This window comes from Kockiozyma suomiensis (genome assembly GCF_038497685.1).
Source record: "Kockiozyma suomiensis strain NRRL Y-17356 unplaced genomic scaffold V2V93scaffold_2, whole genome shotgun sequence".
Lineage (NCBI taxonomy): Eukaryota > Fungi > Ascomycota > Lipomycetes > Lipomycetales > Lipomycetaceae > Kockiozyma > Kockiozyma suomiensis.
In genome coordinates, this window is record NW_027117665.1 from 679,331 (window position 1) to 704,771 (window position 25,441).

The 25,441-nt window shown below is 45.8% G+C and overlaps 10 protein-coding genes across 10 annotated transcripts; 6 read left to right on the forward strand and 4 right to left on the reverse strand.

Annotated features, from left to right (window-relative positions):
- Positions 1 to 126: 126 nt before the first annotated feature.
- On the forward strand, positions 127 to 702 carry V2V93DRAFT_378175 (uncharacterized protein; the record flags this gene model as incomplete). Its single annotated transcript, XM_066911946.1, has 1 exon — positions 127 to 702. One exon carries the CDS (start codon positions 127 to 129, stop codon positions 700 to 702), a length of 576 nt encoding a protein of 191 aa, XP_066767951.1.
- A 59-nt stretch (positions 703 to 761) lies between these two features.
- On the reverse strand, positions 762 to 2,328 carry V2V93DRAFT_121062 (uncharacterized protein). Its single transcript, XM_066906778.1, has 4 exons — positions 2,014 to 2,328; positions 1,742 to 1,956; positions 1,649 to 1,681; positions 762 to 1,597 (listed from the first exon to the last, which is right to left on the reverse strand). Exons 1-4 carry the CDS (start codon positions 2,234 to 2,236, stop codon positions 821 to 823), a joined length of 1,248 nt encoding a protein of 415 aa, XP_066767952.1. The 5' UTR covers positions 2,237 to 2,328; the 3' UTR covers positions 762 to 820.
- Positions 2,329 to 2,481: 153 nt separating this feature from the next.
- Positions 2,482 to 4,789, forward strand: V2V93DRAFT_364284 (FYVE zinc finger-domain-containing protein). The gene is made up of 3 exons (XM_066908813.1): positions 2,482 to 2,876; positions 2,937 to 4,038; positions 4,105 to 4,789. The coding sequence occupies exons 1-3, from the start codon at positions 2,580 to 2,582 to the stop codon at positions 4,614 to 4,616; spliced, it is 1,911 nt and encodes a 636-aa protein (XP_066767953.1). The 5' UTR covers positions 2,482 to 2,579; the 3' UTR covers positions 4,617 to 4,789.
- Positions 4,790 to 5,198: 409 nt separating this feature from the next.
- On the forward strand, positions 5,199 to 8,638 carry V2V93DRAFT_320375 (muts domain V-domain-containing protein; the record flags this gene model as incomplete). Its single annotated transcript, XM_066907312.1, has 9 exons — positions 5,199 to 5,622; positions 5,678 to 5,762; positions 5,821 to 6,384; positions 6,432 to 7,107; positions 7,165 to 7,266; positions 7,317 to 7,381; positions 7,453 to 7,941; positions 7,997 to 8,365; positions 8,425 to 8,638. 9 exons carry the CDS (start codon positions 5,199 to 5,201, stop codon positions 8,636 to 8,638), a joined length of 2,988 nt encoding a protein of 995 aa, XP_066767954.1.
- On the reverse strand, positions 8,535 to 11,325 carry V2V93DRAFT_364290 (rab-GTPase-TBC domain-containing protein). The gene is made up of 3 exons (XM_066908814.1): positions 9,861 to 11,325; positions 9,376 to 9,791; positions 8,535 to 9,318 (listed from the first exon to the last, which is right to left on the reverse strand). The coding sequence occupies exons 1-3, from the start codon at positions 11,119 to 11,121 to the stop codon at positions 8,737 to 8,739; spliced, it is 2,259 nt and encodes a 752-aa protein (XP_066767955.1). The 5' UTR covers positions 11,122 to 11,325; the 3' UTR covers positions 8,535 to 8,736.
- Positions 11,326 to 11,442: 117 nt separating this feature from the next.
- On the forward strand, positions 11,443 to 14,387 carry V2V93DRAFT_364291 (RanGTP-binding protein-domain-containing protein). Its single transcript, XM_066908815.1, has 4 exons — positions 11,443 to 11,598; positions 11,664 to 11,753; positions 11,817 to 11,917; positions 11,971 to 14,387. Exons 1-4 carry the CDS (start codon positions 11,578 to 11,580, stop codon positions 13,994 to 13,996), a joined length of 2,238 nt encoding a protein of 745 aa, XP_066767956.1. The 5' UTR covers positions 11,443 to 11,577; the 3' UTR covers positions 13,997 to 14,387.
- A 1,863-nt stretch (positions 14,388 to 16,250) lies between these two features.
- On the forward strand, positions 16,251 to 18,049 carry V2V93DRAFT_121506 (copper fist DNA binding domain-containing protein). The gene is made up of 2 exons (XM_066906780.1): positions 16,251 to 16,428; positions 16,587 to 18,049. The coding sequence occupies exons 1-2, from the start codon at positions 16,393 to 16,395 to the stop codon at positions 17,682 to 17,684; spliced, it is 1,134 nt and encodes a 377-aa protein (XP_066767957.1). The 5' UTR covers positions 16,251 to 16,392; the 3' UTR covers positions 17,685 to 18,049.
- Positions 18,050 to 18,178: 129 nt separating this feature from the next.
- On the reverse strand, positions 18,179 to 21,671 carry V2V93DRAFT_403316 (uncharacterized protein). Its single transcript, XM_066912622.1, has 3 exons — positions 21,056 to 21,671; positions 20,977 to 20,991; positions 18,179 to 20,906 (listed from the first exon to the last, which is right to left on the reverse strand). The coding sequence occupies exons 1-3, from the start codon at positions 21,272 to 21,274 to the stop codon at positions 18,414 to 18,416; spliced, it is 2,727 nt and encodes a 908-aa protein (XP_066767958.1). The 5' UTR covers positions 21,275 to 21,671; the 3' UTR covers positions 18,179 to 18,413.
- Positions 21,509 to 23,113, forward strand: V2V93DRAFT_364301 (uncharacterized protein). The gene has a single exon (XM_066908816.1). The coding sequence runs from the start codon at positions 21,800 to 21,802 to the stop codon at positions 22,907 to 22,909; it is 1,110 nt and encodes a 369-aa protein (XP_066767959.1). The 5' UTR covers positions 21,509 to 21,799; the 3' UTR covers positions 22,910 to 23,113.
- V2V93DRAFT_395540 (P-loop containing nucleoside triphosphate hydrolase protein) lies at positions 23,064 to 25,434 on the reverse strand (the record flags this gene model as incomplete). Its single annotated transcript, XM_066912521.1, has 2 exons — positions 23,064 to 23,703; positions 23,764 to 25,434. The coding sequence occupies 2 exons, from the start codon at positions 25,432 to 25,434 to the stop codon at positions 23,218 to 23,220; spliced, it is 2,157 nt and encodes a 718-aa protein (XP_066767960.1). The 3' UTR covers positions 23,064 to 23,217.
- Positions 25,435 to 25,441: the final 7 nt, after the last annotated feature.

Here is a 25,441-nt window from a genome sequence, read left to right on the forward strand (position 1 = left end):
CGAACACCAAAACGAGACACGGTAAAGCCAAAAAAGAAACCAAAAGATTAGAAAATTTTATCTGGAACTTTTTCACTCTATCATTGATGAACATATCAGTTCCAGCTCTGCTCAAATCATTGCGTAATGTGCCCCGCCTCCGCTGATGAGTCGCGCACAACCCAATCGCCCCGCCTGCGCGGGGTACTGAGGGGGGTGGGCTATGACGACCAAATCCCCAACCAGCCAATCAGATCCGGTCCTGTTTCTATAAAACAAGAGCTAATTGCTGATCAAACCCGCGAGGAATGGCCTAGTCGCATGCTGTCTAATTCGGACGACCGTGACAATGCCTTTCCAAAATCTGAGCTCTTTCAGGCTTCTAGAGATCCTAGCCAAAGCGCAGAAAGTGATCTTGATTTTCAAGAAGCTTCAGCAGAAGGAACTTCAGAAGTCTTAGAGGACTGGACGGATAGCGGATCGGAATTTGCCCAATCAACAACACAAGGCCAATCACCAGTAGCTATTCTAGATGAGTCAGCAGATGAGGAGGCTGATAACGCATCCAGTATGTCAGATACAGAATGGGAAATACGCGAAAATCGTGACGAGCTGCGAATGATTAAGTCGATTGAGAGAATGGATCGAGCAGCAGATAAAGATGAAGAGGACAAGTTGTGGGCATTTATGAAATCCGGTACACGCGTACGCTTCTCTCGATAGAGGGTTTATAACTAATCAGATGTCGTAATTTTGTGTACAAAATCAGAATCCTATCCCTTTTAAGTACAATTAATACGGTGGTTAATACTTAAAACCAAAGCAGTAACAGCTTCGTCAATCAATCTGTATCCCTGTCAGTTGTAAGGTCAGACTCAGTAAAGTCACGATCTCGTTCATCTGTCGTGTCGCTTTCAGCTTTGACAACTGCAGTCGGAGACGAAGGCCGGGGCGAAGAACTTTGATATCTCAGCCGCCTTCGTGGTGCCCCCACTGGCGAGCTTCGCTCTTGCAGAATATGCGACACTTTGGCATTAGTGGCCCGCTTTCGAGGTCGTGGAGTGACCAGCGTTTTTTCAATGGCTTCACCACTATCAGATCCTGTAACATCTTTGGTTCGTCTCGTTGGCGACCTACGCTTGCCCAAGGTTTCCAAGCTACCATTCTTTAGTCTTTTTGACTTTGGCCTTTCTTCCTCTTCAAGTTTTTTCTCTCCACGACTTTCTGCTGTTTGATTTCTCTTTTTCGCTGGTCTATGAGGACTAGGCGTCGTCGCCTTCACAGACAACTCAGACGAATGCTCATCGATTGCGTCCCAGATTTCCTCCAAACTCGTATCTCCACTCAGTTCGGCAATTTTCTTCTTCTTTTCATTTAACAACAGTCTAAACTTTTCAAAGAGCAGCTTCTCGCTTTTAGTTTTGGCTTCGATAAACTCTTGGAGCTGATTGTTCAAGTTGTCAATTTGTGCTTGAGCCTCTTTGAGATCCTCTGTCCTTCTCGATAAAGTGAATGCTTGTTTGTGATAATCGCGGATAGATTGAGCACATAGCCTATTAATATCAAACATATCTTCTCGCTTTTTGTCTCGGTCCATTATTAGTCTGCCTAGGACTGTCTGTTAAAGTCTTTAGTATTTTATTGCCGAAAAATCAAGAAACACTCTTACTGTGAAGCCATCCAGTTGCTGCACTATGGATATCTAGTCATATGTACTTCTGTTTAGACTCTGAGTGCAATCAGATAATCAGTTCAATCTTACCTTATAGTAATCATCGCCATCTTCTTTGCGTCTCGAGCCAGTTAAATATACTGATGGATAGCGATACTTGTCTGCCACACGGACGTCATGAAATGTATTATGTCGTTTGAAGATAAATAAAACAGCACTTTTCCATTCATCGTCATCTATCTGAGTCTTCATGCGCCTTAGAGAAAGAGCTGAAATACTAGATCGCGACAACTCATCAGAGGTAACTGCAATTAAATGTAAGCTTTCCGCACGCTAAAGCCTCTCATTCAATAAAACCATACTAGAAGCAGAATAGCAGCGGCGGCCGTCATCGCCTACCAATTTTATTTTGAAGTCATTGGCCTTTAGTTCGTCGTTCGACTCTCTGGCACATATTATGAATGGAGTCGACTCTACCGTACCGTCATCTGCATTAATCTCGGCAAAGTTAAGCGTGCCACTGTAAACATCTTCGGGGATATTATAAATTTTTGAATCACTGAATGTGGCTTCTTTATCAGACATAAGCTGTACGAATAAAAGTTGAACGCGATAGTCTGCGATATTATACCAACACCATCATTGATTCTGACGAATCTTTAAACCTGCTCGCGCCGCGCCGCGTATGGCGTAAAATAAAGCACGTGACTATGTAGCATAAAAATATCCGATTTTGAGTCTTAAGGCTTTAAATGCGTTTTGAGTAGGGAGATATATATTTTAACTTTCGTCAAAGGTGCATTTCGTCTTGACGCTTTGTTCCGTTACTACGACGAAGCCTATCAGAACCAGACACGGTCACACAGTTGAAGATCCTGCCAGACTCTAGCATCGAGCTCTTTATCTCTCTAAGTACCTCTTGTTGCTGATGGCTTCGCCAAACGGTCGCTTTCGCGATCGGTCGTTTTCTCCGTCAGGCCGTGACCTGCGCAGCCATTCGCCTGTTCCGTCGATCAGATCTATTTCTTCAGTTGCGACGAGTCAGCCGTCAGTCGTTGTAGAGTCTTTGAAGAAGAAATCGCATTCTGGCCATGCTGCGCATCGGTCTCGAAGAGTTATAGGTGCAGATAATTTTCAGCTGCCACCGGTAGTGGCTGAGGAGGAGTCATCGAATATTGGGGCTCCCCATGAGTTGTACTCTTGTCCCATATGCAGCGAGCCTATGGTATGTATTGGTGACTGCGACAAAAGAAATGAAACAACTTAGCTAACAGACTTACTACAGACTTCGAGAATACTTTTAAAACGACATCTTGAGGATGTACACCGTGAATCAGACGGTAGTACCGCTCAGTCTACAATCATGAAATATCTAAACAAGGCAAAAAATTTTACACCCGTGCAGGCTTTCAATCAGACTCTTCAGTACGCTGATCTATCAGATCTGGCATTCACAGGCCCAATAGGCACAAGTCTGGGTTCAGACGGCGGCGTGTCCTTGTCTCCACCAGTCAGCGGTGCCGGCTTTGCTGGTCCTACCGCACTCGGTGCTTCTGGCGGTGTCACGTTCGTAGGTCCGCATAATATGTCTTCATCATCGATTCACGCATCAAAGTCACCGCCTGCAATCTCTGGTGGCATTATTGGCCAGCACAAGCACCATGCCGTTCACCAGAAGCCACAGCTAACCGAAGATATGGTCACACGAGCTCACTGGCAACGAGAGACTGGAAATGACCGGTGCTCAGAATACAAATGCAGAACGCAGCTAAACAGCAGAGTAGGAAAAGTTAATTGCAGATCATGTGGTCGTTTATTTTGCGAAGAGCATCTTTCTTGCCAAATGAAGCTCGACAAACAGGCTAAATGGGATCCGGAAAAGGGAGTTTGGTGCCGTGTCTGTTTTTCTTGCTTTGAAAGTCGTCCGGGATTTAATGACGCGTCTGGATTAGTTGAAGATTTAACGAGTGCGTTTACAGCCAAGCGGAAACGAACCATAACGAAAACGCATCTAGAAGTCAATCTTCTCGAGAAGAGACTGACAAAGCTTATAAAATTGATGATCGAGACTAACGACCCGAGTGTGACTCGAATTGGAAGTTTATCTATTACGGTTGATAATGGCGCAAAAACTTTGGCTACTGACGCTGCTGGAGTGGCTGCTACGCTTGCGACCGGTTATTTCAAGCAGATCAGAAACTATCGCAAGCCTCCTGAACAGGCCGTTGTTACTTGGCAGGACGATAAATTAGTAGAAGATTGCCCTTATTGTGAGCGAAATTTTTCGTTTTCTATGAGAAAGCACCATTGTCGGCTATGTGGAAAGGTTGTTTGTGGATCCGCTGATACTGCTTGCTCGTCGCAGGTTATATTGGACGTCGAAACTCGTGAGTCGCACTCTATTTGAAATGAGTTTTATCAATTTTTCAATCCAATGCTGACCATTTTTGTAGTTTCTGATTATCTCTCCGAAAAAGTTGATAAAGATATAATAATCAAAATTCGAGCGTGCAAGGATTGTCGATCAGTGGTATTTGGGCGACGAGAATTTTCAGAAGACGTGGCTAATAAGCCAGATTTTGTCAAAATTTATGAAAATATGGTCCAATTTAGGCGAGGAATCGAGTCACTGCTGCCTAAATTTCAGAAACTTTTAAGCAATTTCGACGATCCAGATAAACCTCCATCGCATGATCATTTAGCGGAGGCTTCACGCGTGCGAAAAAAACTGATATATAGTTTTCAGGAGTTTGATACTGCTGCGAAACGAATCTTGAAAAATGCGACGAAGTCTGCGCAGCAAGCGAAATTGCAGAGTAATATTCACATGGCGGCGATGCAGGTGTTACAGATGTATATGCTTCCATTAAAAAGTTTGCCAAATGTGCTTAAGCATAACCAGCATGCGACAACTTCTGCAACACCATTGGTTAACAAGATAACCACGCTAAGTGAATTTCGGTGAGAGGCTGAGTTTTTTTAGATTTATTGTTATTGGCAACAATTTGTAGAGGAGTTTTGATTTCTTATTTATATGTGTCACGATTGTTTATAGACTGGCAATAAATGGCGTTCGATTATTTTGTGTTATTTAGTGCTTTTTTTTCCTGAACCTCCGGTAATATCAATATGTAGTAGCACAAGATTAAACTGGTAAGCATTTGCAAATAGATGTTCGAATTGCCCTGCCCAACTTCGAAATACGCGTGCGGCTTATGAATTATGCGCGTGACGACGCGTCGTTCTCGCGACTAAGATTAGATATAGAATCGTCCTTGGCCTTGAAGCGCCCTAAAGTATTTTCAATGCTCATTTATTCACAACTCGGGCAATGACTCCACCAGTATCTAATTCTAGGGGTCAGCAGTCAATAAGTCATTTTTTTTCCAAGCCAGCCGCTTCTCCGTCGACGTCAAAAAAAGATGATCGTTCATCAAGCATGAATCAGGCGTCAGGTTTGCCTCAGAGCAAGCAGTCCGCTGGCGCTGGCCCTAAACGTATAGGAAATGCGGGTATTTCGAAATTGCAGCGGTTTGCCAACTCAAAGATGCTGGATGTGGCTCAAGCCGAGGTCCGGCCAACTGAGAGCATTTCTGAGGAGAGAGCAGAGAAGAGGCGAAAGATAGCAGGCGAGAGTATATCTTCTCGACGAGAGATTGCGGCTCTAGATTTTTCCGCTAAAGGCGATAATGCCGTAGATGATGACGGAGACGTCGACGACGAGGCAGAAGAAGAGGCAGAGAGCAAGCCAGTCTCCAGAAAGTCAAGTCGTGGTGTTCAGAATGGCCCGAGTAAATCTCACAAGCTTACACCGCTTACGCAGCAGTATATCGATATCAAGAAAAATCATATGGATACTATTCTTGCTGTCGAAGTCGGATATAAGTATCATTTCTACGGCGAAGATGCGACTATTGTTTCCAAAGAATTGAATATCTTTAGAGTACCTGGCTGGAACACTATTGACGAAGGTACGTATCTTAAAATTGCTGGATCTGATTCAGGCTTATTGCTAACCTTAGGTAGCTCTTTCCTCTGATGCTACTTCTCGATACAAAAAATTTGCGTCATCGAGTGTTCCTGATCACCGAATCTACATCCATCTCGAAAGGTCTGTAGCTGATATTCAATTACTGACCTTTGGCTTTCGACTAACGCCGTCCTAACAGGCTAATTGAGAAAGGACACAAAGTAGGGCTTGTACAGCAAACGGAAACAGCAGCTTTAAAATCCGTTGGATCAAATAAAAGCGGCCCCTTCGAGCGAGAATTAACTCGCGTCTTCACGAAGGCGACATATGTTGACAGATTAATTGACGGCGAAGGAATGTCTAGTGGAAGTACCTCATCCGGCTATATCTTCTGCATTTCCGAAAATGAACTACCGCATCAAAAAGTGCAAATAGGTATACTCGCCCTATCAGCCGTGACCGGGCAGCTTGTGTACGAAGCGTTCGAAGACGGGTTCATGAGAACCGAACTTGAGACCAGGTTACTGCATATACAGCCTACCGAGGTTGTCATAGTTGGTGACATTAGTAAAGAGTCACAGAAGCTGTTGACCCATATATCACGAAAAATGTCGACGGGGTCGATTGATTCTGACTCTATTCGAATGGAACACGTCCAGCGACCTTCTCTTGACGATGCGATTAATCATTTAACCGCCCATTACGGGGCGGCATTACAGTCTTCACAGTCATCAGAATCAGAGCCAAGTAATCGTGAGTTTCAGTTTCCTCCAATTAGTATTTTGTCAAATTAACTATTTAAACAGGCAGCTTCGATGAAATTCTCTCCTTGCCCCATATCGTCATGATTTGTATCTCTGCATCTATTAAGTATATGCAGCAATACGGATTGACCGCTCTTTTTGATCTTTCGACGCGACTCGACAATTTCCAAAGAAAATCTTCTATGCTGCTAAACGGAAATACACTCAACAGTCTTGAGATTTTCCATAACCAGTCAGACTTCACAGTCAAAGGAAGTCTTTTCTGGATCATGGATCAAACCCGGACTCGATTCGGACAACGATTGTTACAGTCTTGGATAGGTCACCCTCTAGTTGACCGTGAGCAACTGGAACTCCGAGCTGCCGCTGTTGAAGAAATGCGAGATAGCAACGATTTACGGCTCGAAAAACTTAGCAGGCTGCTTGCACATCTCCCTGATCTCGAATCTGGCTTGATGAAAATTTATTATGGAAGATGTCGGCCCTCGGAATTAGGCAGTATCTTGAACGCACTGAATAAATCATGCAACACTTTTACCAATACCGATAGCGAAAAGTTCAAGTCAGAAATGATCAACGAGTGCTTCAATGTGTTACCGACGCTGGCATTTGAAGTGTCGGAGTTTTTGGAAGCGGTAAATAGTGACGGAGCAGTGAAGAATGACAAGGAGCGATTTTTCAAAAATGAGGGGGAATACCCGGATATCATAGAGAGTCGTCAGGTACCTATCATTTTGCCATCTTTTATATATTGTCTCACTGTTAATTATTACTTATAGGGTCTGGCTGATACTGAGCGACAGCTAGACGAATTCCTAGCAACTGCTCGCAAAACCACCAGTAAATCATATATTCAATACTCTACAGTAGCTCAAATCGAGGTGAATATTACTATTTCAGTGTTTGGAGAGGATAAGCTGACTTTTAGCAGTATTTGATTGAAATCCGCAACAATGAGCTACGGAACGTTCCTAATAACTGGAAAAAAATCAGTGGGTACGATTTATCTAATTTGCCCCGCAATGACGAGAGACATAATACATTGACTAACTTTACTTTGCCAATAGAACCAAATCCGTGTCTCGCTTCCACCCTCCAGAAGTACAGGAATTATTAAAAAAAAGAGAGCAATATCGTGAACTACTTAAAATTTCCTGTCGAGCAGCCTACGCTAGCTTTATGAAGGCAATAGCTCAGTACTACGAACAATTGAGAAGTATAGTCCAAGCACTTGCGCATCTGGATTGCTTGCTTGCGCTAGTAGCCGTTTCCAAAATGCCTGGATACGTCAAGCCGACGTTCGTTGATAAGCCTTGCGTGCTGGTAGAAGAAGGACGGCATCCAATGGTAGAACATCTTCTTCTGAATACATTTGTGCCGAATGATATATCTTTGTCGTCGAGCGAGACGCATGCGATGATAATCACTGGTCCTAACATGGGCGGAAAAAGCTCATACGTGAGACAAACAGCTTTGATTGCTATAATGGGTCAAATTGGGAGCTATGTGCCTGCTAAATCAGCAACCCTCGGTATGCTAGATGCCATATATACTCGGTAAGTACACTGCAGCGCTAATCTTAGCCTATTGAAATGCTGATAAATTTGTTAGAATGGGTGCTTATGATAATATGATGAGCGGAGAATCTACGTTTATGGTCGAGCTTCATGAATGCGCCGATATAATGCGTTCAGCAACTTCGCGGTCACTTGTTCTCCTTGACGAGATTGGTCGGGGAACTGGCCCTGTTGATGGCGTCGCGATTGCTCACTCTGTTCTCTCGCATTTTGTTACCGATATTCGAGCCTTGACGTTGTTTATCACGCATTATCCTCAATTATGCTCTTTTGCTGAAGTTTACAGTCTTGAAGTCGCTTGTTATTATATGGAGTATATCGAGCAGATAAACCAAGAAACAGGAGAGCCGGATATTGCATTTTTGTATAAGGCAGCATTAGGAATCGCACACAGATCCTACGGGTATGTTTGGAATATTGTGCAGTACTCAAAATACCATTTTCTAATGATTTTAATCACAGACTCAACGTCGCAAGACTTGCCGGAATACCTAAATCTATAATCGCAACCGCAGGAGGCCAGTCGGCAATATTAGAGCAAAAACTCAAGAGCCAGCAAGCACAGCATTGGGCATCTAAGACTCGCGAGGCGATTGTTGCTGTGCTTGCTAATCCTGAGACAACTGTTGATATTGAGGAGTTATTGTCGCTGGCGCATGTAGCTTCATTTAAGTGATTATATGCATTGTTTCTACAAATTCTCAAAACATTCTATGCCAACAGCTATGATACAAAATGCAATCTATGTACATTATTCCCCAATATTCGATCTTTTCAAAGAAGGCTCTTTATAGAGCGAATGAACTCCAGCTCATTTATAGTCTCTGGCAGATCTGGATCTCCTGTACCGAAACTTAAGGGCTTAGCTTCCCATCCAATTAACTGCAACGCCGTATCTTTGTCAGAAGCCATCAACTTCGTATTCATATGCTTGAAAATAGCGAGGATAACAGCAATCAACAGAGACTCAAATGACGACACCAATGCCGCCGAGGACCCGTTGATGGTCTTGTTTGGCCGATTCGTGGTGCGCGGTTCATGGTAATCGAGACGCATCTCGAGGAATAAAGAGTCCCAAAGACGAGGAATGAACTCCATAGGCAAGTGAAGTGTAAACAGTGGTAGAATAAGAGACTTTAAATATGACGGACCTGGGAGTTCAAGCGAAGAAGTGAAGTGATGATGAAGTGACGGCAGATTTATAGCAAAAGCGCGGTCATACGCAATATAAAACGCTGTCAAGCGAGTTTGGTCCTGTTTATAAAACGAATATAGAGGAGGATATGCAACAATATTGGCCAGTGCAATAAATGAAGTCTTTGTAGGCAAATGTAATAGCAAACTTGCTGCCACAGTCTAGGGATTACAAATTAGTACGTTTAATCATGTGAAGGTGCAACATAAAGTACATACGTGCATGCCAGTTTTATATGAGATCTCCTTTTTGTAATTAGAAAACGCAATCAAAATATCCAAAAGTGCGCCTCTGAGAGGTCCAGAACTTTGAAATAATTTGGTTTCAGGATATACTAATGCCACATCCTCAATGATCATCTCGTACTCCTTCGTTTCAGTAGCATTTATACCCATGACTATTTCATCATATTGTTCTGGTTTGATTTCAAGCCTGTTTCCAACTAGCAGTGGCCACATTCGTTCTCTGTATCGAAGTGGGATCCCCGAACGCCATATGACGTCTTGGGAACGCGGCTCAGAGACCGAACTGAGAGGATTATTGATTATTGTGTTATCCCAGTATGCGAAATCGTCTCTTTGTTTTTTCATATGCTCCTTTAATTCAAGTAATTTCTTTTCCTTCTTCCTTTTCTCTGTTGACGAGATCATTAGGTGTGCCATGAAAAAAAAAAAAAAAAGAACATAGATCATGGAGTACATACCTTGCTGCTGAGACTTTAACATCATTTTCTGGTACTCTTTGAGGTGTTTCTCCTCTTCAGTCTTTGATTTCCGTGGTAAATGCGACGGTCTAGTAACCGAAGATGAAGCGATTTCTTCAGCTGAAAGCTCCTTTGCTTCGGCCTCTGCTTTCTGCTTAACCTGTTCCGGAAGCGGTCGAGAAGGAACTGGTACTCCCTTCTGCTCACGAAATTTATCCAACATTTGCTGCCTTGTAGTTGTCTTTAACCTGCCTCTATAATCTTCTAACGCGACAGTCAGGTCCTTTGCTTCCTCAGATAAGTGATCCATGGCGTGGTTCCAACTACTACCCTGCCGTTGTCGACTGGGCGACATATCAGTTTCGAAGTACCCACGCGAACTATTTTCACGACTACGCTCGGGAGACGGCATGCTTCCAGGAGTCGGAGTTCTCGCTCCGCTGCCAATTTTGACTTCTGGAGTGAGAGGCACATTCCAGAATATTATATCTTCAGGAACATCAATGTCATCACCAGAACGCTCGGATCCATTATCGATCGATGCTGATGGAGACTTGGATAGCGAAGCTTGAGATAGACGGCGCGAATCTTGAGGTCGGCGAATTGGTAGTGCGAAGCCGTCATCTGCCGATGCACGACGATTAATCGGCGACGATGAATCGGATCCGTACACTCGGTTTGGCGATGTACGTTCTGATCGAACGCCAGAGCCATCTGCTACGCGATGATGTCGCGGAAGCGATATATCAGACAGCGATGCCTGTCTACGGGTTCCGCTGGGTGGCGTAGAAAGCTGACTAGGAGAGAATGAAGGCGAAGGCGGGGCATGAAGATTTGTAAGACTACCATTTAGTGATGGCTGACTATATGCCGAGTATCGTCCGATGTTTGCAAAGGATGATGAGCGAGGCGTTGGCGGTAATGTCTTTCGAGTAAATTCGCCTGATCCCATGTTAGGCGACGTGTTGGGGCTTGATAATAAGTTGCGACCCTCCGATTGAGAATTTTTGCGACTGACACCCGGTCTAGAGAGCGGAACTGTCAAGGACGAAGGGGAAGGAGTCGAGTTGTTGACATAGAGCGGTCTTGAAGGAGTAGTAACTAGCTGACTTGTAGATGACACTCTTCGCCCCGGGGATCTTCGGGATGAAATATTGTCATCGTTAAGAGAAATATTTTCAAAATCCCCGGAACTTTCTGGACGCAAGGGCCGGGAAGGAGTCGAGGCCGAGGGAGACAACTGCTGCTGATATGTAGCCATGGTTAAAGTAGGTAACTTAAACGCGTTGCAGAAACAAAAAGGCACATCAAGCAGCTCGCCTCACTATGGACGCAAAGACTTTTAGGCAGTAAAATATTCAGACACAAAACAATAAGCTGAAGTATATCACTCTAATGAAGATTGACGCGTGTATCAATTGAATCAACAGCACATCAAAATAGACCTCATGAAAACTGCCCGACGCGAGGCTTTCAAGGGAGAAGCTTAGCACGACTCGTGGGAAATACTCCTCCAGTAATCACGTGATTATGTGTATTAATTGTCCACGCTCCAAAACTCTCTGATTTGTTCCTAACCCACAACCACCAGAAATACCCAACTTACCGATCGCTCTAATTACAATCTACAAGCTCTTTATGGTGTTGGTATAGTTCCGTCGCAGGAGATTCCGTTGTGCCAGATCTGTTGTAGAGTGTTACATTTGAGTACTTGACGATGGAGGACATCCTTGCTCGCGTAAGTCGTATCATAGAGATTCCTGATTGTTGCAAATCTAACTATCTTATTTCATCGTTTAACAGGCTGGAAGCCAGGCAATGACATTGGCCATCCGCTCTGGAATTACATTAGTGTCTGGATATGCTATTAAAGGAGTCTCTAGGTTTCTTGAGGTACGGGATCATTGCCCTGATGTGAATATTAGAGGCTCAAGCTAATCGATCTCTCATTTACAGAAACTTCCAGAGGAACAGAAGACATCGATTGAGAAGCTGAAAAAAAAGCTCAAGACGAGAATAAACATTATAACTCCATCGATAGACTTGATTCAGTTATTGTAAGCCAGGTGTTAGCGTACAACAGATTGTCATTTGTTTAACCAAAATCTAGAAATGCGCGGGGCTATACGCTTCTTCAGAGTACAGTATCGCTGACTCGAGAACTACGAGGAGAAATAAATGAATTTGATGAAAAGGTTGAACTAGCCAATCAACGTATGGCAATCGCTAAGTCTGCCGCTGAGAGACAAAAGACATTTAAAGAAGTCGAACAGTATATGATTAGTCTTCTTCAACGCATAGACGAATCAGTACAATTATTACAGCTAGCTATCACGACCTCTGGTGCGAATGTCACAGCTTCGCTACCTGATATGGTATCACCGGCACGGTTACTGCAGGCTGCCATGTTTCTCTTAGTAGCCGACTCGGCACATGCAAACGACCCTTTGCAGAGACACCAAGTTGGCCCTACATTTTCTTTGAAGTTATATACTATTTTTTATGGAACTGCTAGACAACCGCATACGACTACTGCAGGAGACATCACGTGGAAAGAAGAGCACGCAAAGTGTTTTGTTGAGATTTTTCGTGTACCTGTATCTACGAATGACACGCCTCGCAAGGGTTCACATGGCTCGCAAACGGATAATCGAACAAAATACATGACTGAAAAACTTATTTACAAGTACGAGATTGTAATCACTGAGGATTTAGACGACGATCGATATCATGAAGAGCTTGAGAGTCCAATGGAGTACAAGCGTGACCCACGAGGAGGTATTCGTGGCAAAAGCCGATCGATTGACCTTTCGATTGTTACACGTTTATTTTTTAGTGCTTCTGGTCGTTTACTTGACATTGAGGAAGCACTATCACCTGTACTTGTGGTCAAACTCAACAAGGCTTTTTTGCATCGGTCTCCTTACTTTATGTTTGAAGATGACGAATCGAGTGATGACGGCAGCGATACTAGTTATGAGGAATCTGCCGATGCGGACGAAGAATTCAGACGGGTAGATTTGCCGTCAAATACAGAATGGCTTGCATTTGAACTGTACGCAGATGAAGATTCGAGTACCGAGCAATCAAGCGGAGACGAAGACAATGAGGACGAAGACTTATGGGAAGACGAAGACGATGAAGATAAGAAAGCAGCACTCAAGTCATCAAAGACTCAGAGTAGATTTAATAATATGTTAGGAGATAATTCTTTGGCTGCTGCATTTTCTCGATTGTCACTTAGCAATTCAGACATTGAATCAATGATGTCGCGAAAATTAAAAGCAGCGTCAGATCAACCGAATACACCAATTTCGACGCATACTAAGGGGATAACATCAGCGCCTTTTGAGGCATCAACAAATTCGCTGGCATTGCTAGAATACATTATACGTCTTGCAGCGCTGCAGACCAATGATCAAACTTCTGTATTTTCTATATCGGACGAGCGTATTTCGCTTTATCTGCGCGACGACAGCCGAAGTACATCGACAACAAGCAGAGATAATGGAGGAGGCGTTACACGCGACATGACGGATCCGATTGGACCTGCACCGTCGCCGTCGCTGACCTCACGCTTTTCAGATACAAGGACATCGGGAGGCGGAGGATCTAGTGGCGGTCGTGCAAGAAGAAGCAGAAGCTCCACACCTGTATTGGCGGCAGGTGCATTAAGTGGTGGAAACAGCGGTGGTAGACGTCGCAGTAACCGGTTGACGTCACCTCTGGCGAATGCACCATCGACTGCTTCGGCTGCGCAAATTTCTCAAAATGCGTTTTCGCCTACACGCGGTAGTGCGTTCGCGTCACATAGACGGCGAGAATATAATAAAGACGGCGGCCAGTATTCTGGGATTGCTGCCAATTTCAACCGATCCGAGAAACTGCGCACAGGGGGGGGAAGTGGGACAGTGACGCCGTCGGGGATAACGCGATTGAGAAGCCAGCATCAGCAGCAACAACCAGTTGGAACGTCACCATTGAAACAGGAGAGAGTTGATAGCGCTGCGCAATTAACGCCGTGGGAGTTGGATAGGCTGAGGTCTATTGATGCCCGTAGTACACTAAAAGAAGATAGTCCGTTACACGGGAAGACTGTTCGCGCAAGACGGCGGAGTGGCCGAGTTGGGCAGTAATTTAGCGGATTCTAGTTTATATGACTGGCTGACTCGGAATCCTGACTTTCCCATGTTTTGTGCCACGAGATATTGAAATGAGCGGAATGCAAGCGAGTAAGTAAAACTAGTGCTGTCTTTTGACAGAGACAGAATAGAAGGGGTTGTGGGAGGAACGGAGTAAGGTTTGTTTCAACAAGAAAAGATATGTCTTTGTATTTAATTACGTTCTCCTTCATAAAATGCGCGGCACTGCTTTGATTGTATGTGGTTGGTTGTTTATGAGTTTAATTCGCTGAGGAGACGGATGTAGTAAGTATGTCAAGAAGATACTTGTATGTATCCAAATTGATTATGAGTATTTGCAGCTATTATAGAGACTACTGAGAATGAAAAAAAATTGTTGAAACTATGAAGATCAAACCATTAAAGATGAACGTAGATTTGCGATGAATGATTGTCAAGGGCAGCAGTGAAATAAGAGTACAGAGTCAAAGGAGTCAAGACTCTAGACCAGCTGCCGGAGAGAGACGTATAAAGAAAGTGTAGCCTATTAATAGCTTGTCTACTTTACGCAATGAGCGTATTTGTGATAATGAAAATAGCGGGAAGTTTCAAAATCATATACGATTAAGGGATGAGACGGCTTTCGGCGTGCGGCTAGTCAGGTACACAGCGCTATTCCAAAAATGCCGCTGTGGTCGAAGCAGAGGAGGACTGACGTAAAGAAGATATTAGGAGTAGTAGAATGACCCCAGAAGATAACAAGTAGCTTTATAAATATAGAAAAAATATAATTAAAAGACAAACCCGCTCAGTATCCAGTGATTCTGAAGAAATGTAGACTTGGTGGGAAAAAAAGGAAGGTAAAATTAGCACAAGATGTGCGGGACTTTTTCTACTTGCGAGAAAACAAGCTATGCCAAGCTTTTAGCCGGCGCATGCCAAGCTTTTTTGGCAGCGAGTGCTCCAAAGCCACTGTTTTGCGGGGCTTTAGTATCGAAAGATTAAACAATAGCACAAAAGCAGAGGAGAATATGCAATCAATAAAAGACATTCATTAAGAAGATAGCAAGAGAGGCAAGGTAAGCGAGGAGCCTTGCGGGTGGGTCCTCCGACGGGCGAATTGTAGGCCTCCAATCACAGATAACGCGCCACGCGTGGCTCGGGAACCGAGCACAGCATCATCACCACTACTACGAACCTGGAATATTTGTACTTGAAGACGTGAATAATCGTGATATTATAGGGCTGTCTATGGATATAAGTACATGCAGGTTATGCTGCTGCGATACAGGGGGTGTTGTATACAAAAGAGAAGATGCTATACTACGCTATGTAAGCACACCTCCTATTTGGCAGCTTCGTGGACAGCAACAGCAGAGTCAACGACATTAGCAGTCTTTTGTCTGCTTCCTGCACCAGAACGAGTCAGGACCACAGCCAAGATCAGCAAATGAAGCTTCTTCTGTCGGCATGCCTTCCCTTACCGCCCTCTCGTATCTGGCGTGCCTTACGGTCAATTATAACCATGTCCTGACTTTGAACTGAATATGACGCATTCTCGATGATTGCCGTATCCCGCAGTCGCCTTATAGTGACTTTGATGACTAGCGATTTGTTCGAGATTCTTTTGAAATTCTTTGGAGATTCTTTTGAAACTCTTTAAACTTCTGAGACTTTTCCGAGTCCCGGGTCTCGTGAGGCTCTTTTTTCCGAGTGTAGACCAATACCAGCAGTCCCAGACCGGTATATTCTATCCTCCGGGGATTTGACCATAGTCCTACGAGCTCAACTCGCAAGATCCTTGGACGAGTGCCCATGGATGACCAGAAGCAGTTCTATACAGTCCGCCGCAGCGAGGACGGCGGTGGTTTTGGTGCTGTGCAGCTCCGTATTTGGCTGTGCGGATGCCAAGCAGGCTGCCAAGCCATCCGGACATCTTCCGGCTTCAAAGCGCAGTCATCGCCCGGTCTTCAGCTCAGCCTGGTCTGCTGGCCCTCCGAGCCCTGTCGAAAGCATGTATGCTTTCGACTTGTCCTAGTAGTCTGTTGCCGATTTCTGAGTATGATGTCACCCCGTTCTGCTGTGGCGCGGCAATGGAAACCTTACGCAATCTGTGATCCGCCGTGACTGGCCGGTCGTAGCCTAAACACATCGCCTTTATAACCTTCCCGCCCTCGTCCTCCGCCCTTCCCCCTACCTCTCCCCGGCTCCGGTTCCGCCCTTCGCCTGTTCAAATGCCTGCCCTCACCGCCTAGTGCTCTCGTCTCCTCTTTATCCCATTCGGGCTCATCGGCTCTGTTCTTTTAACTCTCACGTTTCTTCGCTGCGCCCTAACCGCGTGCTTACTTCCGCGTCTGCCGACTTTGTATCAGATACTTTACGCTTTTCCTTTCCATCTCTGCCATCAAACCATGGTGTTCATTGACGGCGTCAAGTACGCCTGCGAGGTACGTTTTTAACTATTTATTTTTCACCTTTCTGCTCTATCTGTTCGCTCTTTTGTGGGCGGGCGGCCTTCGTGCACTGCTTTGCACTGTCGTACCGCCAGCCTCTCTTCTCCCTCACTCTCTCTTTACTTATATGCTGACACGTGCTCCATCTATAGACCTGCATCCGCGGCCACAGAGTTACAACATGTCTGCATAAAGATCGCCCTCTGACGATGATCAAACCCAAAGGTCGACCCGTTTCGCAGTGTCCTCATTGTCGTGAGGCGCGCCGCAACCACGCCTTGCACACAAAATGCGACTGTCCTGGTGACAAACACTCTGCCGGGAAAATCAGCAAATCTTCGAGCTGTCAGTGCCCTCATGGAGGAGGATGCGACTGTTCAAAGCTCAAGAACGCTGGTCGCTCTTCGGCGGCTAGTAGTCGGCGAACTTCAAAGAGCAAGACAGCAAGCACGAGCCCTTCGCCTGGCCCATCGCCGCTTTCAAGGCCGCAATACCGTGATTCATCATCTTCTTCAATCACCCAACATGATCTCAAGTCCTCTTCTATCGATGAGAATTATTATCCCAGTGAAGCCGAGTCGTTCCCAATAGCCCCAGGCAATCCGAACCCTACCTCAATGGTTAGCTCGTACGGCGCGACTGACTCACAACGACCCTCTCTTCCTGAAATGTCAGTTATGTTTGACAATACAAATGACTCCCTTTATGCTCGCGATTTCTTTGCGGCCGCTTCGCCATATACGCAAGGGTCGGCCGTGGACGCGTCTGGTGCGAGCCGCCCAACGTCAGCAACCTTGTCTCTGGCGTCCGCTGTCAAGGCTTCCAGTTACGACTCTGACACTTCGTCAATTTATTCTGGCTACAATAGTTTGCCAAAGTCGGAATTGAGCGGAACATGTAGCACAAATCCGCACTACATGGGCCAGCAGCCGCCGTCCACATATGCCGACGAATCAAGCTATGGCGGTCTCGACCCTTTTGTATTCCATTCTACTATTTCCGGATCTTCGGCATTTAACGCAGCAGCTTCTTTGCCCACAGGCAACGATTATTATCTTAATGGTTTGTACGTTCCTGCTCGCTCATCTCAGATTTCTTCTCCTCAGGGATATGGCATGACTTCTCAACACAACACGCTTGCGCCTATGCAAGTTCCCGTCTCTTCCAATCAGTCTGATGATATATACCGTTCGCCGTCGAGCGGAATGACTATGAATGGACCGTTATCGTCAGCAATGCTTCCTTCGTAAGCGAGCAGGCTTTTAAAAGAATTACTTGCTCTATATATGACATGATGTTTTTTTCATTCCACTTTTTTTTGTTTTGAATACGCGTATTTTGAATTCGGGTTTGGGAGTTTTGGGCGTCTATTTGAATATTTATTTTGAACGAGATTTGTAACGATAGACTTTTTATTTTTTTTATTTTTTTCTCTTGTTTGCTTTTGCCTCTAGAATGTGTTTTTGGCTGTCAATGACTGGTCAATATACAGATGGTGTGATTAGTTGGTAAGACCTGCTAGAACCAACCGATACATGACGCAATGATATATTCATATATAAATTCTTATACGTATGAATGTTAAATGTATTAATGAAAACAAATGAGCGTTCCTTTATAAAGTATCTGATTGCTAACAGTTTAGGATACCGTATTGCTGTAGCGCAGTTGACTTAAGAGTTAGATGTGAACTTGATAGATAAAACTGGTACCTATAGGTTGAAACTTTTCTAAATTGAAAAATCTGCTGTTTAAATGTGGCACACTGCCTTTGCTTGATTTTTTTTTGAGCCACGCTAGCTTTTTATGCAATGCTATATACAACGAAAGTAATTTGTACACTCTGAAACACAAATTTTTACTCCAACAGTTTACACCGAAACTTAACTTGGAAACCAGTAGACAACAAAAGATAGAACAAATGAAACAAAACCAACTCTCGAGGAAATACACAATAAAAAAAGTGGCCACAAAATTTCTTACATCATAATCCCTAGCACATTCAAATATCCTACATTTCTCAATCTCGCCGTTTCAACAGTCAACAAATTCCTACTTCCACTACTCGTGCTTTCGCCCACTGCGATCGAAGCAAGTCTCTCCAATCCAGACGAGACAGCAGCAGAAGTAGCATCTCCTCCTGGTGTACCTGATTGAGAAGTGACTGCACCAGGAGCTGACTTACCACCAGAGACTATGACACCGGTGCTGGTACCCGTTGAAACTCCAGAGATTGAATTACGAGCCGTTCGTGATTTCTTACTCTCGATAGCCTTTCGCACACAGACTTCCCACGGCGAATCGAGTGACAAGTACGAGTTACCGCTATCAGAATGCGAGACATTGAGTGAATCAAGCAGCGCATTGAGCAATCGCCATGCTTCTTCGCATGTCTCGCTAATATCGGTCAGGTCAAGTAATGTTTCTGTCGCAAGAACAAGGAAATGGTGGCCTAACGGAACCATACACTGTCGCGAAGTAGACTGACTACCATTCTGTTGCGGCTGCAGCTGCGGCTGAGATTGTTGCTGTAAATGAGGGACAAGCAAGCCAATCATACGCACAGCCGGTCCAAGTAATACCTGCGGATCAGGATGTTGCAATAGCCGCAACATAAGCAACCGAATATGCCAATACGTAACTTCCAGCACCGGCTTAGTTTCCCACAAATCATCGACAGACTCCCGCACCCGCTCGAGTTCCCCTCGCAACAAAGTAGCGATATGATGGTGCCGTGCATCTGGTGACGCGTCGTCTTCAAAATGTGAACAAGAACCAATAACATGCCCTAAGACAGTAGAAAATCTCAGGAGGTGGTACGATTCCGGAGTAAGCGTGATTAAATCATCAGACTTTGGCACAAACGAATCATCAGCAATCATCATTGGCTGGGAGAGTGCAACCGAAATCCATCGGTCAAGCACATAGAGCGCGGCAAACACTCGTCTACCAGAACGCGTGTCAGAGTCAAGATCGTTCTCATCAGCTTTATAAGCTGAAGCTTTGAGCATATTTAAACGCAAAGAATATGATAATCCAATAGCGGACCCAAGCCAGTATGACACAGACCGCATGTTACCTTCGAGAGCCGCCGGTCCATGATTTGTTGTTTCAAGCGCAAGTATTGTCATCGTTTGAACCATCAACAACGACGATGCAAACGAAAGCTTACCAATATTGACCGCCTCGCTTAGATGCTGGAAGGCATAATGAATATCCTGATCGCTGCGTTTACGAAATATCATGCCGCGGATAAGTGCATAGAGAGCATACAGACAGGCATTCCGAACGGGCGATGGAGCATTGACGAGGCCCGCCCGCAGCTTTGCGCGAGACTGCGCCAAAATCGGCAGGGTCGGGTGAATATAAGAATAGTAGGCGTCAATGACCTCCTCGTCCCAATTGAACGGGAAGGACTCGATGGAGCCTCGCCGGCTAAGCGCATCGGTAGGCGTGTGCGAAGCTGAAGAAGTCACCGGATCATAAACACCCATCATACCCGTACCTATAGAATGACGATGCAACTGTCGCGTAGAAGGCGGCTGCAGCTGCTGCAATGGCGGTGCAATTGGTTGCTGTCGTGCAAATCCACTCGGCGGCTGCGGTGATCGTGGACCATTCTCGATCTCACTAGGCCGATGAGCCGGAAGTCTATTACCTCCATATGATGGCTTCCAAAAATGACCAGGCCCATTAGGAGGCGCCATGTACTGTGAATTAGAGTCGTCGGTAATGCATGAGGGCGGTTGTAGTGGCGGGAGTTGGTTCATGCTTGGATTTGATCGGAAACTGTCGATAGAGGGTAGTCGTTCATGCTGTTGCACGTTCCCCAAATTGCCGATATTATTGTTGCTTAAAGCTGAGCCGAGCGATGGTTGTCTTATCGGAGCCATCGGCGACGGCTGCTGCTGGCGCACTCGTTCGTTTGTGTAATCCATTGTGCTAGAAAATGCCCGTTTTCGCTGACCAGGAACAGACTGGTTGATAGTTGGCGAGTTGAGTAGCGCCGGCTGGTGAATCCCCGAGGAGGCTGCAAGCGAGTGAATCGAGTGAGCTGAGTCGGCGCGAGGCCGCGGCTGGTCGCCAATGACCGTACGAGGCGAGCCCAGGGCTTGGTACGCGTAAGCATAGGATCCGGAATACTGTGAGTTGGGAGAGTCAGCAGGGTAAGTATTGCTTCCGGTGCTGCTGATACTGGTCTTGTGTCCGCTGGAAAGGTTCGCGGACGACGGCGCCGAGGAATCTAGTGCCGCACGAGGATCGACGGAGACGGCGCTGTTTCTGCGAGTCGACGGCAAGCCATCAACACCAAACGAGCTTTCAAGAGAGTTGAGTCTGTCTTCAAGTTCTTTGATGTAGCCTTTGCTGGGACCTCGTTTCATGGGTACACGGCTAAATGAGCACTTCTCGCCTACACGACGGCAGGAAGAGCATTGTTCTGGGCCACCGTCTAGAGTTGCATCGCAGCGGATCTATAAATGGAGAAAAAATAAAAATTAGAAATGAGAGGCAGAGTATGTGAGTGTGAAAGCCGATATGCACCTTTTTCCGACGGCACTAGAAGTGGGACGCAAGGGTTAGCTATTAAATGCAGATAGATGACAAGGGATTATAAGCATACCTCGTCACACGCGCGCGAGACTTTTGAGCGCTTTCTCGGATGCGCTGGATTAGCAGCGCCAGGTGCTGCCGGAGAGCGAGGAGTCTGGCTCGAGTCTGGCGACGAGGAATTGGGGTTTGCGAGTAAAAGTGATGCCGGGCCGGTCGGGGCCGACGATGAAGAGGGCACAGGCTTTGGGGAAACCGACGCCGCGGATTCAGTAGAAGCGAGGACAGTCATTGAAGAAGAGCAGCAGCAGCGGCACTGTGGCCTGACCGAGCGAAACAGGGAGAGCAGGGAGAGGCAGGCTTTGTTTGAGCAGGTCTTGGGGAAGTAGGTTAGGTTGGGCTGGGGCCCGTTAGTGGAGAAGAATGGCGGCTAAACCCGCGAAGCCGTGCGCTTTGAAGTCATGTGACTTGGGCCCCACTACGGGACGGCGCCGAGCAGCTTTACATATTGCTGCTGTCGGACTGTCTTTGGTCTGTTTTTGGGCAATGAGCAAGACGTAAACTGCAAAAAAAGAAAAGTAATTGGGTTCTTGAGAAGCGGTGCAGTTACTCTACGGTTCGCAAAACAGCCCGCAATTCCAGACCTAGCCCCTCGCGCCGCCGCGAACCAGGTTTTTCGGAACCGTAGTATTTCCCCACTTGCAGAAAATTCTCTACGGCGCGTCAGCCGTCTGAGCCGTCAGTTTCACCTAACCCGACTAGTCACCTTCATCGGCTCTCTTTCCGCAAGGCATACCGTGTATGTGTATGCTGTACCATGGCGCTCATCAGAGTAGCGAGGCCGTGGAGACCAGGCGACGCAATCCTTGTCGACGAGAGGCATATACGTGCTGTAGATCTTATAGACTACGAGCGCCTGCCTGTCTCGTTAGTATCTCATCCTCCGTCTGCTCCCATCCCGGAGTCTACGTCTTCCTTTCGCGAGATCCTCGAAGGACGCGCTGCCGGTATCAGCACTCACGCAGTCGCAGACCATGTCGGCAGACGTGTTCCTTCTAGCGCTGATTTTGATGCCAACGCTGTAACCCCCTCGCGTCCGGAAGATTGGACGGCCGTATACATCATTGGGAACAAAAACTCAGGAAAGTGGACTTTTGTCTCGGATTTACTACAGCTGCGAGATTCTTATGGCACCCGCCCTCCTCCCACGGCAAGTGGATATGAGTCTCCAGATGAAAAGGATGCAGATGGAGCCTTTCCGCGCCCGACAGTCGACTACACGGATTGCCAGTACACTACTGACTCTAATTCGTCAGAACTTGGTGTCGGGGATAGCATCTTTGATATGCTAGAATATATTCGCAAACAAAGATACGCGAGATTTGAAAAGTGGAGGAAATCTAAAACAATAAATGCACATTCAAGGCAGCCTATCCGACGCGTCTTTTTTGGGCCAACCGATGGTCGCGTCTTTACCCTGCTTCCTTCTCATCAACTCTCTACAATGCCTTACAAAGATTCCGTCATAATCCTCTTGGTCGACGCTAGAACGCCTTCGCAAAGCAATACAACCGCCCCCTCAGCTGCTGATCCTTGTATTCTCTCCGACGACACTAGGTTTCGTCTTCGTCATCTTCTCAAAATACCATCCGTTTCATGTATCATTATCGCTTTGAATAAATTATATGACGATAACAAGGCAAGTGAACGAAAATATTGGTTTGAAGCAGTAGTTCGATACCTTGATGAGCATGTAATTAGCACAGCAATCAAAGAATCAGGACGGTTCGTTAAGGATCTTTCCGTTTCTTATATACCTGTCAGTTCGTTGAAAGGAAGGTATACTACGCATGGGGTACATGAGAGTACAGGTGGATGGTACCGTGGTCCAAGTGTAGTGGAGCGTTTATTCTCGCATGCCTCATAAAAGACAGAATTTTAATGCCTATTTCTTGGAATTTATATCATTTGGCGGCGCGGCGTGATGTGCATTATTTTTTCTATCTAGTTTCTGGGCATTTTCAAAAGGGTACACTTATTTCACACACATGATGTTCGCATTCAATATACAGACAGTAGTATAACGCAGAGTGAATTCATCGTTTATGTAAATGTGCATATTATAATAACGTGCATTCCAACAACTTAAAAAGCATTACCTTTTTTTATCCACTTCGAGCAGAAATTTACAGTGCCAATTCTTCGCACATCTTTTCCTTTTCTGAAAGAAATAGCTTAATTCAAAAGCTTTGTAACCTTTCCAATTGCAATTGTATTTCCTTGATCACGCAGCGTGAATCGGCCAAGCTGCGGGTAATCATCGAATTTCTCAATGCAGAATCCGGTAGTACTAACCACCTCAAGCTTAGCAATGATTTTCATACCACGAGTCGCAAACGCAGGAGGCTTGCGCGATTTTCTGTTTGTGTTTTTCTCAAGCTTGTGCAGTAACGACACAAAAGTGATTTCTTCGACGGCTGTATGCACATGAATGACGCAGGTGAATCCAGCAGAGAGAATCGACTTGAGCTCGATGATCGCAATTTGGGCTTCAAATGTCGTCACGGTATGGACAGGATGATCAACGCTCGAGAGTACAAATCCAACCTGGACGTCTTCTTCTTCGACACCCTTGATGCGAAGCTTAACTTGCTCACCGCAGATAGCAGTGGGAGCTTCGCTCTCAGTCTCGTTGTAGATGGTAAGAATTTCGACAGGCACCTAATTGTCACAATAAATGAGCTTCAATCTAAACAGAATGGCATTGAAGGAGATACATACCTTGTTTGGCATAAGCAAAAGCTGAGATCCACGCTTCGCATGCCCCGACTCAATCTTGCCCTCAACCATAGTTCCAAGATCTCGGTACTTTGCACCAATAGGCATCATAAACGGGGCGTTAATCTTACGCTCAGACATTGGCATGTTGTCAAGGTATTCCAAAAGCGAGGGACCGTCATACCATGGGCATTGATCCTTAGACACCCGGTCTTTCAAATTAGCCCCAGAGTAAGCCGAGACAGGCATGAAGATAACATCCTCTTTTGGCTTGAAACCAAGTGAGCGCAGATACGCAGCAAGCTTGCCAGTACATTCATCATATCTCTCCTTTGACCAGTTGACAGTCGGGTCATCCATCTTGTTGACAGCAATAATGAGCTTGTTGACACCCTGATTCTTCGCTAACACAGCGTGCTCTCTGGTTTGTCCACCTCGCTCGAATCCGGTCTCGTATTCTCCCTTACGAGCCGAAATAACTAGAATGCCAACATCCGCCTGCGAAGCACCTCCGATCATGCTGGGAACGTAAGTCTTGTGACCGGGCGCATCAAGAATAGTGTATCGTCGCTTTTCGGTCTCAAAGTAGCCGCGGCCGACTTCAACAGTTTTGCCTTTCGATCGCTCTTCCTTGGTCAAATCGAGAACCCATGACAGGTACCAACTCTCTCGTCCGGCATCTTTAGCCTCTTTTTCAAATTTTTCCATAGTACGCTTGTCAACAGTACCAGTCAAAAACAGAAGATTTCCACCCATGGTCGACTTTCCGGCATCAACGTGTCCCATAAAGATGACTGACAAGTGCTCTTTTCCGTACAAATCTTCAATAGTTTCATCGTCAATCTTGTGAGAGTCATCAACAACCTCTATAGAACGTAAGTCCTTCTCCTTTTCTTCTTTTGCTGCTTCCCGAGCTTCTTTAGCAGCGGCCACCTTTGACGAGACTGGAGCAGCAGACTCAGTTGGGACCACGGCGGCTTCAGAAGAAGCAGATTCGCTGTCATTTCTAGAGGCTGAAGCTGCCTCTTCCTTCTTGGCCGCATCGGCAGCAGCAGAAGGCTTTGCTGCAACTTTGGCTTCGGTCTTTTTTGCATCGGCTGCAGGTTTAGGATCACCGCCGATCTTCAAGACTTTAGCACCGCCTATAGTTTCAGTGACCTTTGGTTCACCAGAAGGGATTGTAAGGATTTTGGCTCCACTGGCAGCGGTGGTCGCACGCTGCGCAGCAGGTACGCTAGGTGGTAGGACAGGTGTCGCCTGCTGCCTTGGTGTGAAAGTAGGTCTGAATTCTGAAGCGTTGACAGAAAGGCCGGCAGCGCCAGCATTTCCACTTCCACCCTGCCGCCAGTTGTTATTATATCTGCCTCCATTGTTCTGATACTGCTGCTGGTAAGGGGCTTGTTGGCCGTATCCTCCTTGGTAGCCTCCTTGTTGATAAGGCTGCTGATAATACTGAGCATTCTGACCATTATTATAGTTGTTAAAGTAGCTGTTTGCATTGTTAGAGGTATTGTATGACGGCTGCGCATAGTACTGCTGCTGTTGGGGGTTAAAAGCTGTCCCGTTCGGTGGCGGCAGGTTGAGATTCAAATTAGCAGCCTGCTGAGGTAGCTGGTTGTAGTCGTCCTGAGAGTCCTGGTCCCAGGACTTTGGCACATTCTGATCGTTTGACATTCTAAAA

Coding starts and splice junctions, on each gene's coding strand:
- V2V93DRAFT_121062 (XM_066906778.1), bottom strand. CDS start 2,236: ATGTCTGATAAAGAAGCCACATTCAGTGATTCAAAAATTTATAATATC. Junction 1,957..2,013: donor CCGCTGCTATTCTGCTTCTA/GTATGGTTTTAT, acceptor ATTTAATTGCAG/TTACCTCTGATGAGTTGTCG. Junction 1,682..1,741: donor ATGGCGATGATTACTATAAG/GTAAGATTGAAC, acceptor ACATATGACTAG/ATATCCATAGTGCAGCAACT.
- V2V93DRAFT_364284 (XM_066908813.1), top strand. CDS start 2,580: ATGGCTTCGCCAAACGGTCGCTTTCGCGATCGGTCGTTTTCTCCGTCA. Junction 2,877..2,936: donor CCATATGCAGCGAGCCTATG/GTATGTATTGGT, acceptor GACTTACTACAG/ACTTCGAGAATACTTTTAAA. Junction 4,039..4,104: donor TATATTGGACGTCGAAACTC/GTGAGTCGCACT, acceptor CCATTTTTGTAG/TTTCTGATTATCTCTCCGAA.
- V2V93DRAFT_364290 (XM_066908814.1), bottom strand. CDS start 11,121: ATGGCTACATATCAGCAGCAGTTGTCTCCCTCGGCCTCGACTCCTTCC. Junction 9,792..9,860: donor GTTAAAGTCTCAGCAGCAAG/GTATGTACTCCA, acceptor TCTCGTCAACAG/AGAAAAGGAAGAAGGAAAAG. Junction 9,319..9,375: donor CATATAAAACTGGCATGCAC/GTATGTACTTTA, acceptor TGTAATCCCTAG/ACTGTGGCAGCAAGTTTGCT.
- V2V93DRAFT_364291 (XM_066908815.1), top strand. CDS start 11,578: ATGGAGGACATCCTTGCTCGC. Junction 11,599..11,663: donor TGGAGGACATCCTTGCTCGC/GTAAGTCGTATC, acceptor ATCGTTTAACAG/GCTGGAAGCCAGGCAATGAC. Junction 11,754..11,816: donor GAGTCTCTAGGTTTCTTGAG/GTACGGGATCAT, acceptor TCTCATTTACAG/AAACTTCCAGAGGAACAGAA.
- V2V93DRAFT_121506 (XM_066906780.1), top strand. CDS start 16,393: ATGGTGTTCATTGACGGCGTCAAGTACGCCTGCGAG. Junction 16,429..16,586: donor GCGTCAAGTACGCCTGCGAG/GTACGTTTTTAA, acceptor CTCCATCTATAG/ACCTGCATCCGCGGCCACAG.
- V2V93DRAFT_403316 (XM_066912622.1), bottom strand. CDS start 21,274: ATGACTGTCCTCGCTTCTACTGAATCCGCGGCGTCGGTTTCCCCAAAG.
- V2V93DRAFT_364301 (XM_066908816.1), top strand. CDS start 21,800: ATGGCGCTCATCAGAGTAGCGAGGCCGTGGAGACCAGGCGACGCAATC.